Source organism: Equus quagga, chromosome 1, assembly GCF_021613505.1.
Source record: "Equus quagga isolate Etosha38 chromosome 1, UCLA_HA_Equagga_1.0, whole genome shotgun sequence".
NCBI classification, from domain to species: domain Eukaryota; kingdom Metazoa; phylum Chordata; class Mammalia; order Perissodactyla; family Equidae; genus Equus; species Equus quagga.
This window is the reverse complement of record NC_060267.1, coordinates 133,767,881-133,784,583: the sequence shown is the minus strand read 5'-3', so window position 1 is coordinate 133,784,583 and position 16,703 is coordinate 133,767,881. Positions and strand designations below refer to the sequence as shown.

Sequence of the window (16,703 nt, the reverse complement as noted above, 5' to 3'; positions counted from 1 at the left end):
AATTTTTTAAGTCCGTCCAGTGAATTTTCCAGAAATTCTATTTTCAGTTCTACATATTCCATTTGGTTCACTTTTATATTTTCCATTGTGTTCCTCATTATGATCCAATTTTTCCTTAAAACTTTTAGCATATTTATCGTAATTGTAAAGTCCTTTTCTGTTGATTCTATCATCTCTGTAATTTCTTGGTCTATTTATATTGACTGACTCTTCTCCTAATTATAGGTCACAATTTCTTGCTTCTTCACACGTCTAGTATTTTGATTAGAGGCTATACATTATGATTGCTACATTGTTAAGTATTTGGATTTTGTTGTCTTCCTTTTTTTTTTTTAAAGATTTTATTTTTCCTTTTTCTCCCAAAGCCCCCCAGTACATAGTTGTGTATCTTTAGTTGTGGGTCCTTCTAGTTGTGGCATATGGGATGCCACCTCAGCATGGCTTGATGAACGGTGCCATGTCCGCACCCACGATTCAAACCAGTGAAACCCTGGGCCACCGAAGCAGAGCGCGTGAACTTAATCACTCAACCACGGGGCCAGCCCCTGTTGTCTTCCTTTAATGAATATTGAAGTTTATTTGGATAAGCATTTAAGTTTGTAGAGCAGCTGGGTCATTTCTAGGCTTTTTTTCCTTTTCTCTTTCAAATGAATTTTGAGGTATAATTTACATACCAAAAATGCACCCATATTAAACATACAGTTCAATGAGTTTTGAGAAAAGTGTACACTGATGTAACCCTCACTACAATCAAGCCACAGTAATTCCCATCACCCCAAAAAGTTCTCTCACAACCCTTTGCAGCTGGTCCCATCCCTACCATTCCAAGGAAACCACTAATCTGTTTTCTGTCACTATAAGATTAGATTTCCTACTTTCCGAATTTCATATAAATGGAGTCGTATAGTACGTATTCTTTTTATCTGGAATCTTTTGCTCAGCATATTCAACCACGCTGTTGTATGTATCAGCAGTTCATTCCTTTTTGTTGCAGACATGTATTCCATTGTACGGATATATCACAATTTGTGTATCCATTCATATGTTGATGGACATTTGGATTGTTTCCAGTTTGGGGCAATTATGAAGAAAGTTGCTATGAATATTCCCGTACAAGTCTTTCTGTGGTCAGAGGTTTTCTTTTCTCTTAGGCAAATATCTAGGGGTGAAATTGCTATAAGAAACTTTCAAACAGTTTTCCAAAGTGGTTGTACCATTTTACATTACTGCTAGCAATGTATAAGAGTCTAAAGTTCACACTCTCTTCAACTCTTGGTATCGTCAATGTTTTTAATTTTAGCCATTCTTTGGGTGTATCTCTAGTGGTATCTCATCATTGTTTAATTTGCATTTCCCTGATGACTAATGATACTGAACATCTTTTCATGTGCTTATTGGCCATTTGTATTACCTTTAGAGAAATGTCTATTCAGATCCTTTGACTATTTTTCAATTGTGTTTGTCTTTGTATTGAGTTGTAAGAACTCTTTGTATACTCTGGGTGCAAGGGCTTTGTCAGATAGTCGTATTGAACATACTTTTCCCAGTCTGTGCAGCTTACCTTTTCCTTTTCTTTACAGCATGTTTTGAAGGCCAGAAATGCTTAATTTAGATAAAGTCCCATTCATCTTTTTTTTTTTTTATGGTTCAAACTTTTTGTGTTTTAAGAAGTCTTTGCCTATCCCAAGGTCACACAGATTTCCTCCTACGTTTTCCTCTAGTAGTGTTATATAGTTTCCACTTCTACATCCAGATCTATGATGTATTTCTACTCAATTTTTTTGCATGGTATCAAGGCTTGTTTTTAAGCTATGTACTCCTTTCTCTAGGGCTAGATAAGGCATGATTCTTTTGAGGTGTCTACTGAATGCCCTGGTGTTCAACAGTCTCTCACTCTAACTGGAAGTTTTCGAAAAGCATCCCCTCGTCCTAGACTCAGTCCAGCTCATAGCTTCCCAGCAGCTGTTCTTTGCTTTGCCTCTTGAGTTTTACCCTATTATTATTCACACAGAATAATGTTCAGAAAAAGACTCAAAGAGACCCAAAAGCAAATGTCTAGAGCTTTTCTTCTACGTAGCTCTTTTTTTCCCCACACCCTTTCTGAAAATTGCAACTGCTTTAGCCTCCTTGACTGTGTCTTCTCAACTCAGCAAGGCTGCCGGGCTCTGCTCGGATCCTCCTCCCGGCTCTGAGATCTGGACATTGCCTCCAGCCGAAAGTTGGAGGGAGACCACAGGACTCACCTCAATATTTTCTTTCCCTCAGGGATCACTCTCCTGACTGCCTGTTGTCCAATGTCTGCAAACAGCTGTTTCATATATTTTGGTCTGTTTTCTGGTTGCTTATAGAAAAAAGGCAAGTTCTACACCAGTGACTCCTTCCCTGGCAAAAGCCTCTTCATCCACTTTTGCACAGGCTCAAATGTTAAATTTATCAACATAGGAAAGCCTCCTCTGGCTTCAATGACAAGCCCTACTGGATTCCAATCTCAAAATGAAAAGTCTTTGGCTTTCTCCTGGTCCACCTATTGTGCCCAGAAAAATGACTGCAACGATGCTCTTAGTAAAATTCCAGTCAGATGAGGGACAATGGGAACCAAACGGTGTTGAAAAACTCCATACGCAGAGAAGACAGGAAGCCTGCAGAGGTTAGAGAAGCAGCGTCCCCACGTCAAGAACTGTGCTTGAACACTGCACAGAGCAGGCAGTCGGAGCAGTGGAAAGCCCCAGCACTGGAGTGAGACTCACCGGATTTGAATGCCAGTATCCCACTTAGTGGCCGCCACAACCCTAGACAATTCACTTAACTTTTCTGTACCTCAGTTTCTCCAAGTATAAAATTGGATAATAGGAGTACCCACCTCATGTGGCTAACGTGAGAAATAAGTGAGTTAACGTATGTAAGGCACTGACAGGGCTCGGCGCCTAAGGAGCACTCTACACGTGACTCAGCACTGAGTGCGACGATACTGCCCAACCAGCGGAGGCTTTACAAGGAAGACTGAAAACAGATCCTACATTTACACGGCCTCAAAATATCTCCCCACAATTTACTTATTAATTACAAAGGGAAAAATTTTTAACTTCACCATGGAGAGACCTGGAGGAACCACCTTACCCAAGTCATCAAAGAGAACTTCACCAATACTGAGATGAATCAACATCAGGTGCCTGCGGTTCTGATGCACTGAGGAGGTCACCTTATCACTTACGCAGCATCCCCGCCAAAAACACGTACCCTGAATGTAACCACGAGAAAACATCAGACAAATCCAATCTAGGACATTCTATAAAATCTCTGGCCTGCACTTTTCAAAAGCATCAAGGGTAAGAAAGACAAAGCAAGGCCGAGGAACTGTTCCAGACTAAAGAGATGCGGCAACCGAATGCAAAGCATGACACTGGACCAGGAAAAGATAGCTAGGAAGACAGTATCGGGCAGCCGATGAAATGTGAATATGGGCTGAGGACTAATAACACATATTAATGTTAAATTTCCCGAGTTCTGATAATTGTACTGTGGTTATAAATGAGAATACCTGTGTCCTTAGCAGCGCATGCTAAACTATTTACTGATTAGAAAAGAAAAAGGTCTCAGTCTTCCCCATCTCCCAAGTCTCCTTGCTCTCTGTGTGACCAGGTTCCTGGGAGGGAGCAAACGGCCACCTTGGGCTTGAACACTCAGCCAGAGCACCAGCATGTACCAGCACCAGCCTGGCAGGCAAGCCAGACCTGGCCCAGTGAGAGGCAGAGCCATGCAGAGGCCTAACCTGTATGGTACAGACTGTACGTCCTATAACTTCAAAGGAGAACATAGGAGCTAAGGTCATCGGGGAACGTTTCTTGGAAGATGGGGAGGATGTGGCTAAGTGGGGAGGAAGGAGAAAAACATTTAGGGGAAAGAGGAATGTGGGTGGGGGAGGAGGCAGGAATGGGTTTGGCAGGTGTGGGGGATAGAAGAGCAGCCCTGTGGCATCTTGGTGCATCCAGTTTCTGATAAAGGGCTGTTTTCCTTGGCCCAGGCTACAGGGCAGACCATGGCGGCTGCAACATCCACAGCACAAAAGAGATCAGGAAAGGAGGGTAGGGGCACCAGGTCCAGGAAGCTAGCTGTCCTGCAAGACACCAAGACACCACCTTAGTGCCACGCAAAGAGGGACCCGCCACATAACACTACTGGCAGCTACAACCAGTGGGAACAAGGACTGAGGAGCTCCCTGGCATGGTCCAGTGGTTTACCTGCTATGAACACCTTGACAGCACTGCCCCCCCCCCCCGCCCCCCGCCCCCATGCCTCACATTACCTCAAACCAAAATTCAGCCTGAGCCATGTCCGCACTGGCCCAGCCGATGGACTGCCACTACTGGGAGCACAAAGTCTCACTACAGAACAACGGTACCCAGAATATTGTCCACCCGTAGTAGTGCCCTGAGCTCAGGTCCACAGCAAGGCTGTTACAGTGTGCCTGGATGCTTCCCTGAAGATTTTTACCTACAGAAGCTGTTAGTCAATTATTTATTTAAGACAAGTTGAAAAAAACAAAAATCAATGTGTAATCTGCTAAGCGGACCAACAGGCAGTTTAACATTCCTATTTACTACAATTTCATGTAACAGAACCAGATTTTTTTCTGCCAGTAACTGACGGGATTTCTCACACAGAAATCTGGGGACAGAATTATGAAACCAGGGCTCATGACAAAAAACACGTTAATTTACGTCTCCCTACATTATGTCTGGAGGACCCCAACACCTGTCCCTTGTCGTCAGCCTCTCCTGGGCTTTTGGATACCAGTTCGCTCCAGCACTCAGACTGAGGCTGGGGGGCAGCAGTGCAGACAGGAGACCCGCAATCTTCAATCTTCGAGCCTGCTGCCTCAGAACCCGCAGCAAAGCCCCGGCCAGCAGGGAGCAGCCACGTCTCTAATACATGCACGCTCAGGTGTGCTCTGAGTAAGCCTCCCCTACACACTCCTCTCCAGGTGTAACCTCGGAGCACGTGCACACACACACACACACACACACACACGCCGGGTGTAGGCAACCTTGCTTGTTGGAATGAGCTACAAATATTTTAGCCCAAAATTCACTAACCAAATAGAAAACCTGCTCTAACGCTACCTTGGTCAAGACATCCACACGAGATGCAGCGTTGAGCTCAACTGTTCCTGCAGGATGGCGTCTTGGGCTCGTGTCATTTAATGGAGGCGTTGTTACCACCTTATCTCTCTACATCATTTTTCGTGTTATTAAGTGAAAACGTCTTCTCAGAAAACAGAAAAGCCTGCGATGAGATTAAGAGGCTAGAACAGCCCATAGTCTTGAACAGAAGCTGCGAGGAAAAAGCATTTTCAGAAAGGTGCACATATGAAAACATAGGGTTGGCCCCACGTGTCCCAACCTACTGTGCACACAACTTTATCCGTGAAAGAGAAAAATAAAGAAAAAGCATGAAAGCTCTTGACACCCATCACTAGTTGGTCATAGGAAATTTCACAAATACTTGATACTAAGTCTTTAAAAGAAATTTTAGAGCCAAGAAAAACACTGGTTGAGGGCCCCAGCCAGGTGAGTGACCCTTCTTCCTCTACTGTGCCCCCTGCCCCCGGCCCCACCCTGTGAAACCATGCCCCAGGTAAGGCCGAGCCTCACCAGCTCCTGCCTCCTCCTCCTGCAAAGCAGCTCGAGTGGAATCTGACCATGGCACAGAATGCCCTTTAAAATGAAGAGGACACTCTAAATTAAAGGAAACAGGACGAAGGACATATCAGATGCTAAGACAGGGCTGCAGTAACTCAAGAGAGAAGTCTTTTTCTCACAGGCACAAAGGTGATTTCAGTGGTTGACAATCCCACTGTGGTAGGCACAGGACTTCTAGAACAAGCTGACAACTGGAGTTCTTATAAGACACCAAAGTCCAACCCCACGAAAGCCTGGGACCACGCTCACAGACTGGGCTAGGGAGATTCCCAGGATTCACCCACCTTGGCATTAGTCTCTGTGACCACACTCGACAGCTGTCCAGAATTGAGGCTGGACTCAAAATCCACGGGTGGAAGCATCTCCACTTTCTCTACACCTGTGTGGAATGTGGTGGACAGTCAACAAAAGCTAGTTAACAATAAGGAGCTGCTTCACTTACTAGCTAAAGGCAATGTGTCCAGAGCCAGAGAGCCTGGTTCTACCACTCACTGGCTATGTGATCTTGGGCAGGTTACTTAACCTCTGTGTGACTGTTTCCTTATCTATAAAATGGAGATAATAATAGCACCTACCTCTCAGGGGGGCTGTGTGAACTAAAGGGGCTAATACACAATGCCTCGTACCAAGCAGGCGCAGCAGGTCTGCCCACATCATCACACCATCCATCTCAGGAGGCACTGCCAACAGGGCAGGGGGCTGGAAGAAGGTCCCTGGCTCCCCATTTCTTTTCCTGCAGCCCCAAAGATACAAACAGTAGATGTTCCTCAGGGGGACCCTATGAGATCTAAAAGGGACGTGATAAAACTGCCTTAAAAGAAAGGTTCTCAAAGAAATAGTCCAAATGTAGCATGAGGTAAATACAGAATCTGACTTGCCATCCAATAATTCAATTCCCCATCCTTTTTAAGTGCAAGCTGAAAGTGTGAGAAGAAAGTAGGCCTGAGACTGAACAAGGAAGACTTTCTGGAATCCCTCCAAGCACACGGCTTCTCTTCCTGGGAGCCTCTGCCCCCACACTCTCGAGCCAACCAGGACTGACGGCCTGACCCATGATCTCCTATGTGGACCTTTGCTCTCACCACACTGTGTGTGTGGAGAGCCCCTCGCATCACCTTCACCTCCAGTGTTATGCTCAAGCAGGGCTTCCTCACGGACACTTCCCCTCATCCCTCCTCTCAGCTCTGTTCAAACGTCTACAACCCTCTGCACACTGCCAGCACACCTGCAGCCCGCTCCAGCTGGGGGCCCCTCCAGGACGGGGAACTGGGTCTCAGCTCTTCTTTATCAAGGCAGCACTCAGTACCACACCTGGCACTCAGGTCCTTAACAAATCCTGACAGTCCACTCTTCTCATCCTTCAGGGGCAACATACTGACCTACTAATCTGTTCTGCTGGAGCTCATATGCGAGTCTGCTGAGTAATCCACAAACTGAACAAATGTAGTTCTCAACAGGGGTGATCTTGCCCCCTAGCGGACACTGAGCAATGTCTGGAGATTTATTTATTTTATTTTTTAAAGATTGGCACCTGAGCTAACAACTGTTGCCAATCTTGTTTTTTCCTTCTTTCTGCTTTTTCTCCCCAAATCCCCCCAGAACACAGTTGCATATTTTTAGTTGTGGGTCCTTCTAGTTGTGACATGTGGGATGCCGCCTCAGCATGGCCTAATGAGTGGTGCCATCTCTACGCCCAGGATCAGAAGTGGCAAAACCCCAGGCCGCCAAAGTGGAGAGCGCGAACTTAACCACTGGGCCATGGGGCAGACCCCCTGGAGATATTTTTGATTGTCACGATGGGGGTGGGGAGCTACTGGCATCCAGTGGGTAGAGGCCAGGGATGCTGCTAAACACTCTACAATATACGGGACAGCCCCCACAACAAAGAATTACCCAGCCCCAAAATGGTGCCAAGTTGAAAACCTTGGGTTAGAGGGACAACTTCCCAGTAGCGGAGTCATCTACAAGAGACTCATGGACCATTTCTGCACATACATGAGAAAAAGGATAACTCTTAAGGGCTAGCCCTAACTCTTAAGATTATTAACTACTCTCCTTACAGTCATATAAGACCAGGGAAACAAATTCTGTGAAAACCAGCAGGTAACCTGAAACCACTGAGGGCCCTGGAAATCCCCTTCACCAGTTACTGAATGGACTCCTGTGCTCCCTCCCCTGATGCTCCCAGAGGCCCGGCCTCAGACACTAGACCTCAGCCCCAGGCGAGGATCTAGGATGAGGCCATCCCCGCACAGCCAAGGAGAACCTTCACAAAGGCCCAGGCCAGAAAAGCAAACCTCAGACGTAACTCACACATGCACGAAATGACTGGCAGATCATCTCAAATTTATATTTTTAATGCTATCAATAGCCATAAAACAATCTGAAGTTCCAGCTAATACTGTGAACCTAAAAAAGAATTATTAAGAAAATCAGAATTGTTCAAATAGGAACAAATGAGGCGAGGTAGCCAGGGATACAGAGTAATGAGAAAGTGCAATGTGTGGAAAGATAGGCGACAAAGGCAGGCAGGAGCAGGGGGAGTGGCTGAGAGGGTCTGGAGGCTGAGGGACCTGGCTTACATTTCAGCTCTGCACTTACCAACCAGGACCTTGTGCTAGACACTGCACCTGCTCACTGTCCTTGTTTGTAAAGTGAAAATAACCCCTCCTTCCAGGGTTCCTGTGATATGCATTAAGTGCTGAGGGGCTCAGTAAACAGCACGCTGCAGGAAAGAAGCTGTTCTTGTGGCCAGCGCCACCACCTGCTACCAGGCGACCTGGGGCAATAAAGCCAGGGACTCGGAGGCAGGTTCACCACCTGTAAGTGGGCTGCCCCAGTCCACCTGCTGCCCTCTCAAGGCCCATGTGAGACCGTGGGTGAAACACAAGAACGGGTTGGGTGAAGGAAGAGAGCATCACTATACTAAAGCCACCTGGTTTGGGTACATGCTAATTTGAAGTTCACAATCACTGTGGTGGTTAGGCTGAAGTTTTTATTATTCTGCAGTCTATGAAAGAGGGCTAAAGGTATAGCTGTTGTGCAAACAAGATAGAAAGGGAAACGTTTGACCTAATTCAGAAAACAAGTTACTCAAGCACTTGTGAAATGTTCTTCAACAGGACTCAAGAATGCAAATACTGTAATAATGAAGAAGGTGATGACATCATCACCCAACCCCCACCCCTTATGCAGGGCCTAACATGTGCCTGACACTGATCCGGCTTCCTTATAGACATTCTTTCTAATCCCCACAGTCCCAGAAAAATTATCCCCCTCTTACTGGGGAGGAAACTGAACCTTTGAGAAACACACAGGCTGCTCAACGGCACTACATGGCAGAAGCAGAAATGGAAGCCAGGTTAGACTGGTTCCAGAGCCAGGGATCCTGCTATTTTTAACCACTTATAAAACTCCTTCCACACGATTCCATCTTCATGCAAACATTATACTAATTGCAAAGGATTTTAAACAGATCATTAAAGCAGTAGAACCTTGACAGGCCCCTATAGGGCAACACTTGACAAACAGAGATATTTAAAAGGCTAAAAAATGGATTTTGTCAAATTATTCTACAACTCAGATTGTCCCCTAATTCAGACAACTCCCTCTTGCCCTGATTTTATTCCAAATTAATTAAGTTTTATTATAAATAAAGCTGTAGATCACCATTTCGGATAAATGCTACCAGATAAATCAGCATTTAGAAAACTTTCTAAAAACAAAGACCCTTAATCAGCCACCATGCTTTATGCAGGCACACTCATTTTTCCTGTGCACACAGTACCAGCCTGGGACAGAAAAAGGGATGTTTCTCCTTTGCCTTGGCTGGCACTCCGGAGGGAGGAGAGGAAATGGACATTTATTGAGTGTGTGTTGGGTGCCAGGCCCAGAGACAGGCGTCCTCACTCATGAACTCCAATTCAGCCACCATTGTGTTTCGTTATTTTACCAGGAGGAGGTGACCAGAGTGAAAAGTTACTGCGGAACAGGATATTCACACGATCTCAAAGTATCACCACGACAAAGATAATTTATTAATTGCAAAGGGAATGCACCTTTACAAAGGAGAGCTCTAGAGACCTCAGCCCTCCACCAAGTAACTGACCTTACTGTCACTAATAGTGGGACTGCCTGATGTCACGTGCCTTCTTACGGAGTGTTCTTGCCGTCAAAAGGGTAATCTGAATCTAACAGCTCCTCCAGAACAAACTCAGCAAACACAGCAATTAGTGAAACAGCTCAAACACCACAACAAGCAAGCACCCAGACAACTCCAGAATATGGGACACTGTATAGGACGACAGGCCAGCAGTCTTCAAAAAGGCAATGTCATTTAAAAAAAAAAAAAAGGTGTGTGTGTGTGTAGGGGAAGATTCTTCTGGAGTAAAAAGGACTTAAAAACATAACCAAATGCAATGTGTGGACCTTACTGGATCATAGTTTTTAAAAAATTCCAGCTCTAAGAGACTTCTGACAGTTGGGGAAGTGTGAATACGGATGGATATCACATGATATTGTGGAGTCATAAATTTTCTTAGGTGTGATCATGAAACCGGTTATGGGGACGACTGTCCTTATCCTTAGGAGACTCAAGTGAAGTTTTTAGGGGTGAAGTGTGGTGCTAGCTTCAACTTACCTTCAAAAGGCTTGGCCAAAAAATATACATATATAAACAGGTAAAGCAAATGTGGCAAAATGTGAACAACGTCTCAGATTGGGTTTTTTTAAAATTCCTAGTTTAAAATCTTCAAACAACAAAAACAAACAAATCCCTCTAGGCCCAGATGACTTCACTAGCAAACACTACAAAACATTCAAAGAACCAATTCCACATAAGCTCTTCCAGAAAATGGAAGAGAAGGTAATACTTCCCAACTCATCTTTTTTGTTTTTTAATTATTTTATTGAGGTCATAATGGCTTATACTATTGTGTAAATTTCAGGTGTACATTATTATATTTCAGTTTCTGTATAGATTGCATCGTGTTAAAAAGTGAACAGTTTCTGAGTCTAAGCGGAGGGCAGACAGATGTTCACGCTATTATTTTTTCATCTTTTCTGTATGTTTGACACTTTTTAAGATAAAAACTGGGATAGGGTGGGGAGAGGTGATCCCAGGAAAGGTTGTCCCAGCACGAGTGTGTCTGTACAGAACACAGAAGGAGGCCAGTTAACCATGCAAGAAAACACCAGGGGCTCTGATTTGAGGTTAAGATTTCAAAGCTGGGTGGACTGGTTTATGATGTTTACTTTGGGCCTCAGGAAAAAAGGTACCATTTCTCAACGCCAGCAGCGTTTTTGTATATCGCTGACACCAGCTGGCTAGTCCCTTTATCTGTAACATAAAAATAGGCAGGTAGATTTATCCAACCTCTCAAAATGCTTGTTTTGTTAAAAACTAATTCCGTCTACACTTCAGCCCGGAACTCTGACTGTGCTTGGTGAAGGAGGCTTGAGTTTGCTTTGCATTCGAACATCCTGAGAGTAAACAGCCCCAAATGCCAACACATACACTGGCCAACAGTGACCTTTGGCTGACAGCTGGGCCACTGACCTGCACTGCAACAGTTTGCTGAGCTCCAGGAGTGCTCAGCTCTGTTCTGCTCTAACTCTAGTCTGAGCAACTTCTTCAAGTCAGGCTATAGATAAAGCCACCAAAACAAGAGGAACTGTTCGGCTGGCAGATCATAACAAAGTCCCCTTGCTTAAAGTGTTTCTTTCTACTCAGACACCCAATGCCTTTCGGTGACATCCCAGAAAACCCAGAGTGGGAAGTCCCTTTATAAGCTTGCCTCTGTTTGTTCAGCTTTCCTTGCACACAGAGGGTACCTTAGGTGGAGCCTCTGGAAAGCACACCAACTTAACAAGGTGATGCTGACACTGGGGCATGCCCGTGGATGGCGGCCTGTAATAGTCTGCATGTTTACGTAGCTTGAAGAATCGGCTACGTGTCACTGGCATACAAATTTTCAACTGCCTGGATGGAGACTGTCTGAAAACCCCCACACATTGAGCCAAGCGCCAAGATGAGAAATCCTTGTAAGTATCAAAATCCTCCCCTGAGACATTAATATATATGAGAAGTCTTCCTCCAGGACAAAACTCTCCTGGTAAAAAACACAGCAACGTGTAAATGGGGAAAAAAGTGACTTTTCTGGATAGAAAAAGAATACATAAAGACAGTGGTCTGAGAATTCACTGAAATCGGGGACGTGATGTGATGAAGAAGCCCTTACAGCTTGTTTGGCAGGGAAGTGGGTCCATCCTATAGAACAGATCTGGTCCAATAGGAAAACAGAACAGCATGTGCTCTCAGAACTGGGGAGGTGTCGGAGAGGCAATGAGGCCAGTGCCTAGGGGAAGAGAAGCACCTGGAGGGGAAAAGACTGTGACCCCAAAAAGCATAGGGATTGTTAGTTTAAACTGCTTAGCAGAGGCGACTGGTATTTAAAAGAGGCTTAAAGAAGATAATGATGGAAATGATGAAGCGTGGAGTTGCCTCATCTTAAACCAAGACCTCCCTCAAGGGCTGTGAGGTGGACACTCTTGTCAAGGGAGCCTGGCACTCTTGACAGCAGCTCTGCCATCTTGAGGAACCGATGCTGTGATTAGGAAGACTAAAAGCCCAGACAAAGCCAAACAGCTCGCAAGCACTTCCTTGAGACTACCTCTAACCTCTTTCCTTTTTCCCAGCAAAACGCATTCCAAAATGGACCACAGCCCCCTAGAGATTTCCTCCCCTTCCTAGCAGTACAAAATGGAAAAGCCCCACAGTTCCATCCCAACAGAACCAACAAGGGATCAAGAGGTGTACTTCCCTGACTGGACCCCAGTCAATGGGATTCTCCTTGGCCTGCTGTCTGCTTCTAGGTGGGGGAATAAGCTCTTGCTCTCATCTCCATTTCTGCGTCCAGGGCAGACACAGCTCTAGCCTTTCCAACTCTTCTGCCCATCATTCCTACTCATCATTGTCACAGGAGCGGCTACTCTTTCCCACAAGCTCCCTCCACATCTAGCCTTACACTGAGCAAGAGGCCACTTTCTAGTCCAGTCTTTGCATACAGAAGGTACCAACCACAGTGGGGTTTGCCTGTGCTCACACTCAAGATTAAGTAAAGAAGTGAGTGTGTCCCTGAAGACTCCCAGGGCCAGCACCGTCACTCTGAACACATTCAACCAGGCACACTTCTCAGCTGTGAGCAACTCTGCCCTGTCATAATCATATTTCCCTCTTTGAATCACAAACCCTATCAAACCCTAGGGAATAAGTCAGGCCATCAGCATCAATCAAACACACGAAAACAGCCAGAGCTAGGCTGAGAAATCTTAGGTGAGGGAACAAAATAAAGATTAAGCCTGCAGTTTCTTTAGCGAGAAAGGAAGGCCAGCTGGAGGAGAGAGATGTGGGAGGGGAGCGAAGACCCATGCACAATGTCTCGAAAACACACACATACAGTTCACGTACCCAAGTCAGCAGCTGATTTTGGCTGAGTCGTCACAAACTATTACTGTGGGAACAAGAGGGCATTTGTTCAGAAGGGAAAGTAGCAAGGCAAGTAGAGATGAAAAAGGAAAGAAAAAGTGGCAAACCTACAGTTGTGCACTTGTTGCCAGACTTATCACGGCCAGGCAACCAGAAGAAAGTAGTGTCTAAGAACAGCCTCTTCAGGGTTACCTAAAGCCTGGGAAATTCTCCCAAATAAGCCCCATGTTACAAACAAGCAAAGCTGCCACTCCAGCAACTGGACCCCACAAGACACGCACACAGCTGCAGGATCCCTCCCAAGTGCCGAGGAGCATCTGTTCTGCAGGAACTTCCCACTCTGTCCACAGGAGCACAGTCGGGAAGTTTTGAGAACAGGTCATTTCGGAATTAATGTCTCTGTACAGATAGTCATAACTCTTCCTTCCTCTAAAACAGAATCACAGGGGCACTCCGAGGCCTACAAGCCAACCCAAGCTTGTTACTTTAATAAAGAGAAGGATATACACTAAGAAAACAACAGAACCCGCCACTTCCATGCCACACATGACAACAGGGTGGAACTTCTAGTTTTCCAGAGGGACCATCTGGGGCTTTCCTCTCCATCATGAAAATCTCAAGGAAGGGCCCCTGGTGACTTAGCACAGGGATTCTGAGTCCTCCCCAGATTCTCTGAGCCTACTTCTCCATTAAGCCACTAGGTTGCCCAGGTCTCAAGGAAAGGAAGGAAACTTGAAATATAAATAATAAAGGGTTGGGAAAGGGAACAGCCAGGGGAGGCTTGCGACAGAACTTACTTAGGAAAGCTCAGGACAGAGGGAACAGGTGAGCCTGTTCAGGAAAAAAGGAGAGGAAAGAGGAGATGTGGGAAGAAGGTTGGATGGGTCCTGCTCTGACCAAAACAGAAAATAAAGCTGAGGAAGAAGGTCCCGGGGTGGAGTAGGGTGGAGGGGCCGGAATGCACGGCCTAACAATCCAGGTATTGCAAGGTAGCGGGATTTAAATGCGAACGGGAGAGAGTAAATCTTTGAGGAGTGAAGGTGTAGAAAAAAACCTGAGCATCAGACTGGGGATTTAGGGATGTGGGTTCAAAGTGCGAAGGGGAAGCTAAAAAGAGACTCTAAGAGGGGACGGAAAGGGGTATGCCAGCGGGGGTCGTTGCCCCAGGCTGGAAAGTGGGGTAGCCTTAATTTGCGATGACCAGGTGGCGGGGGGGGCGGGGGGGGGGGCAGTTTTAGGCAGGTACCTCACAAGAGAGGTGTGTGCGGGTTGTAGGAGAGGAACAGGTTGACCCCTGGCTAGAGGCTGCAGCGAGAAGGCGAGGGACTCAGGACGCTGGCGCGGGGGTGGGGGCTTGCCCTAGCCTGGGAATGCTCAGTCCTGGCTCGCGGGAAGAAGGCACCTCCGCCCGGGTCCCCAGGCCTGGACTCTTCAGACAGGAGGGTTCCCAAGGCGGGACTGGGCCCGCGGTTCGTCTGGCGGGGCCTCGGGAGGGTCGGGGGTCCCGGACTCACGCATCAACGTGCTGAAGGCCACGACGCCGAGCAGCCCCTGCAGGAAGATGCCGAAACTGTGCATGAGCGCGCCGCTCTCGCAGCGGCCCGCCCCGGACGCGACGGTGGAGGGCGGCCCGCCCGGCAGTCCGTGGCTCGCATTCCCGGCGGGGCCCTGCATGGCAGGCCTGGCGGAGGGGTGTGGGGCGCCACCGCCCACCCGCCCGGCCTCGCTGCCCGCGCCAGCCGCGCCGCCAAGCCGGGGTCCTGGAGTCCAAGCCGGGGTCCTGGAGTCCAAGCCGGGAGTCGGTACCTCCGCCCGGCGGCCCCCTCGGCGCCGCGCGTAACCCGACGTCTGAGATCTCAGCGTCTGATTGGCCCGGCCCGGCGTGTGGGCGGGCCTCGCCCGCCTGCTCTCCAGCTGGCGCGGCAGCGGCGGGCGAAGGGGCGGGGTCGGGGGTTCGGACCGCAGGTAAGACACTCCAGGTGAGCCAGACCGTGCGGCCGGGAGATCGAGCCCTGGAACCCCGGGCGCTCCTGGTCGGGAGGGCAGGAGCGGGGACAGTATCTGACTAAATTATTTTTCCCTCCAAGATAAGCCCCTCGTACCCTGCAGAATTTCTTAAAAATACTCCTGGGCTCCACCTTCAGATTCTGCTTCAGTAATTCTGAGACGGGGCGGAGTAATCTGCATTTTCAGCAAGTTGCCTGGATTATTCTGAAGCAGGTGGTTGAGGAAAACAATCCAAGACACTGCACACAGGCATATTTCTTTCAATCCAGACGTTTGGCGTCTTTCTTCTTTCATTGTTAGTACCAATATCCTGGGCTAAGGCTTATCTTGGATTCATCAATCGGGCCCCAGTCACCTTTTCCCCCTCTCCTTAACGTAATTTAAATGGTTATTTCAATCCAGTCGCCTTCATTTAGAAATATACAAGGTTTATATTGAAAATATGTGAACATTATCTCCACTTGCTCATTTTGAATGTGATTTATAAAAGAAAGCCAAATTCTTGGTATTTGCCAGCCTCCCTCCACACATGCGCATTCACTCCTACCTAACCCTTTCAGACTCGTTGGAACCTGCTCTCTACCTCTACCAGGGCCTCTAGTCCCCATTCTCTCATCTACCCTCCGAGCCCCCTCTGGCTTCTCTCCAGACACCTCTTGTTGGTGCTCCAGAGTCCCTAACCTTCCCGCTGCATCCACTTAATGCCAGTACACAAGTTATTATTCCAGGAGACACTGGGCTACATTTGTGGAACAATAACATATCTAGGGAAATTTTCCCTAAAAGTAGTCACCAAGAAATTCCAATTACAGGGGCCGGCCTGGAGGCACAGCGGTCAAGTTTTCACCTTCTGCTTCAGCGGCCTGAGGGTCGCCGGTTTGGATCCCCGGTGTGGACATGGCACTGCTTGTCCAGCCATGCTGTGGTAGGCATCCCACATATAGAGTGGAGGAAGATGGGCATGGATGTTAGCTCAGGGCCAGTCTTCCTCAGCAAAAAGAGGGGGATTGGCAGCAGATGTTAGCTCAGGGCTAATCTTCCTCAAAAAAAAAAAAAAGAAAGAAAAGAAAAGAAATTCCAATTACATAAAAGGGTTAAATGCTCTACAAAAGCTTTCTTGGTTAACAGGAATTAACCTGATTATCCAGAGAACAAAAATGCTTTTGGCTTCCTAGAACCAATTTCTCCAGCCCTTCTCTTACAATGCACTTCCACACCTCTGTGCCTTTATGTGGCATTCTAACTGCATGGAAAACACTTTCCTCTTCCCTGCTCCATGAACTGCTACTCATGTCAAGGTCTGCCTGCCTTCCTTCTCCCCACTGTGCTTCCACATTACCTTTGTCTGTGCTGCTCCACTAGAATTTTTCAGACTGCTAAATTAGATGGCTGTACACATCTCTCTCTCACAGCTGAGTGTATGCCACCTGAGGGCAGTAACTGGTTTTTATTCACCTTTGAATCCAACATAGTGCCTGGCACAGAGAACATGCAACAAAATGTTTTTTAAA

The 16,703-nt window shown here is 46.9% G+C and overlaps 1 protein-coding gene across 1 annotated transcript in view; it reads right to left on the bottom strand.

The window, feature by feature from the left end:
* STIMATE (STIM activating enhancer) overlaps positions 1-14,962 on the bottom strand; it is a 59,182-nt gene extending 44,220 nt beyond the window's left edge. The window contains exon 1 of the mRNA XM_046675387.1: positions 14,700-14,962. Coding sequence (XP_046531343.1) covers positions 14,700-14,859 — 160 coding nt within the window. The 5' untranslated portion in view covers positions 14,860-14,962. The remainder of the gene's footprint in view (positions 1-14,699) is intronic.
* Positions 14,963-16,703: the final 1,741 nt, after the last annotated feature.